The sequence below is a fragment of the Galeopterus variegatus genome, unplaced genomic scaffold (assembly GCF_000696425.1).
Source record: "Galeopterus variegatus unplaced genomic scaffold, G_variegatus-3.0.2 Scaffold12940, whole genome shotgun sequence".
NCBI lineage: Eukaryota > Metazoa > Chordata > Mammalia > Dermoptera > Cynocephalidae > Galeopterus > Galeopterus variegatus.
Window position 1 is genome coordinate 26,048 of NW_007739051.1, and position 2,391 is coordinate 28,438.

The 2,391-nt window shown below is 46.9% G+C and overlaps 1 protein-coding gene across 1 annotated transcript; it reads right to left on the minus strand.

The window, feature by feature from the left end:
* Nucleotides 1-642: 642 nt before the first annotated feature.
* Nucleotides 643-1,536, minus strand: MC2R (melanocortin 2 receptor (adrenocorticotropic hormone)). Its single transcript, XM_008563231.1, has one exon. The coding sequence runs from the start codon at nucleotides 1,534-1,536 to the stop codon at nucleotides 643-645; it is 894 nt and encodes a 297-aa protein (XP_008561453.1).
* Nucleotides 1,537-2,391: the final 855 nt, after the last annotated feature.

Below are 2,391 nucleotides of genomic sequence, written 5' to 3' on the forward strand. Positions count from 1 at the left end.
TAAGGTCAGTGGATTACTGAGTAAGCAAAGACTAACAGAGCAGGTTCATTTATGATCGGAAACTCAAAGCTGGTTATTTGGTATGTATAATTTCTATTCTGCCTGCTACCAGAAAGATTTGAGATGGCTCGCAACACCTCAGGCAGGCCGGCAGGGGAGAAGCAGGGGAGGCATGGACTCCGCATGGCACTGGCAGATAGGTGAATTCAGTGGCAGCAATTTATTAGCACCTGGGGCTTACAAAGACCCTACAGCTTCTGCCCTGAGTCACTTGCCCAGGTATTTTAACTTCCAGAAATCAGCTGTAGTGGCCTCCAGCCTGGAAAGCCCTCCTGGGACAGGCTTGCTGGATATCTACAGGACAGCAGGTTTTTGCCTTCACTCAAAGCCCTCGGATTTGTACTGCTGTGTGTACTTTGTGTTCCATCCTTCTTTTTAGTACATCATCTTATCTCTCTAGTTATAAAGCTACGCAAGTTGCACGCAGAACCAAGCTAGTATAAACGGTAGTTAGTGGGATTGTCCTCATTTCCATTAGGGAAGGAACAGCACTCAGGAGCATTAGTATTTGTTGGAATGTTATGTTATTCTGTTACTTGGCAGTATTATCCCCATGGATCCTAAAGTCACAGATCAATAATTCTACTGGTACCTGTTGCAGGAGATCATCTTTTTGAATGTGTCTCTGAGCTCTGCGCTCCGGAAGGCATAGATAAAGGGGTCAATGACTGCATTGCACATGATCAACATGCCATTCACCTGGAAGAGTGACATGTAGCAAGCACAGTAAGGGTTATTTGGGCAGAAGGTCATTAAGAGGACATGAAGGACAAAGGGAGCCCAACAGAAGATAAAGACCCCAAGCAGGATGGTCAGCGTGACAGCGCCTTTCATGTTGGCTCTGGGGAGGACTGAGATCTTCCTGGCATGGGACCGGGCCAGCAGGAACATGTGCATGTAGAGGCACAGGATGAACACCAGCATCAGCGGGAACAGCGATGCAAAGGCAACCACTGTGGGCACGTGGTGGGAGAAGACCACCATGGCCACGCCGCTGCCTGTGCAGATCGTCCAGACGACGGCCAGGATGAGGATGGTGCGGTGCAAGGTCATGATGCTGTGGTACTGCAGGGCATGGAAGATGGTGACGTAGCGGTCAGCAGCGATAGCGGAGAGGCTGAAGATGGAGCCAAGCAGAGAGAGGACAAACATGCAGTCGATGATGTCATCGGCGGTGGTTTCGAAACTGCCACGAGGCTTGACATAACCCATGTCTCTGAGCATGATCAGGACGTTCTCCAGGATCTTGTACAGGCTGCCCAGCATGTCAGAAACAGCCAAACTGCAAATGAAAAGGTACATGGGTGACTGGAGACTCTTATTCCTGATCACAGCCAAAAGGATGATTAGATTCTCCAAAACTCCAGCCATGGATATTGTGAAAAATATCTCTTCTGGCAAAACCACAGGAGGACAGTCTGAATTATTTCCTGCAATATTGCTGATGTTCTCGTGCGGACTGACGGCGTACTTCATCTCTACCGCTCGAGGTCTAGACAGGGATGTCACTCGGACTTGACTCCACAGAAAACTTGACGGATTCTTCAGAATGTTTTCTTCTTTGCTGTACTTGCTGGAGATCCGAGGTAAAAATCATTCAGCCACCTAAAAGAGAATTTATAGATATATCAGTTGCAAAATAGACTACAAAATAAAAACATGCCACGTTAGCTTTAAGAAAACTGCATTCTTAATAAGACACAAAATAAATATAATGGTGCAATAATTTAAATGAGACAATTTACAGGCCCTCGTTTAACCACTTTGTGAGAAACATCTTTAGCAGAATTTTGAGTGCAGAGATAATAATGCATATTACCGTTTGCCCTCTCCCCTTGCCTCCCGTCCTCTTTGTGCACGCAGTTGTGTGTGCGACAGAGTAGCATGAGCACCGAGGTGCCTAGCATGAGAGACGCAAAGGACATGAGATGCACGTGTGGGAACAGGAGAGCACACGAGCTCCCTTCTTCCACCCGGAGGTGGTACTTGGGTTCAGGGGACTGAAGAGACGTTTAGGTCCTTTCTTTTTCATTGCTGATCTTCCTGGGTCACTGCCTTCCCCTGTAGCTTCTGAGATAATGGCAAAGCTGTCAACCTACCTGGAATACATATAATTACTTCTGTTTCAAGGGTGGAACTCCCAGGAATGGTATTTCTGCAGACTTCTAATATTTTTCGAGGTGTCTCTAGGTTGGTGTTGAATTGTGGCAGTGAAAGCGTCCAGTTTTCCCTCAAGCAGAGCAGGCCAGTTAGATTATGATTGAATGACTTTGAGAAATCTGTTCTGCTGAGAGTGTGTGGAAGCTTTACTGATTCAGTTTACAGACGGTG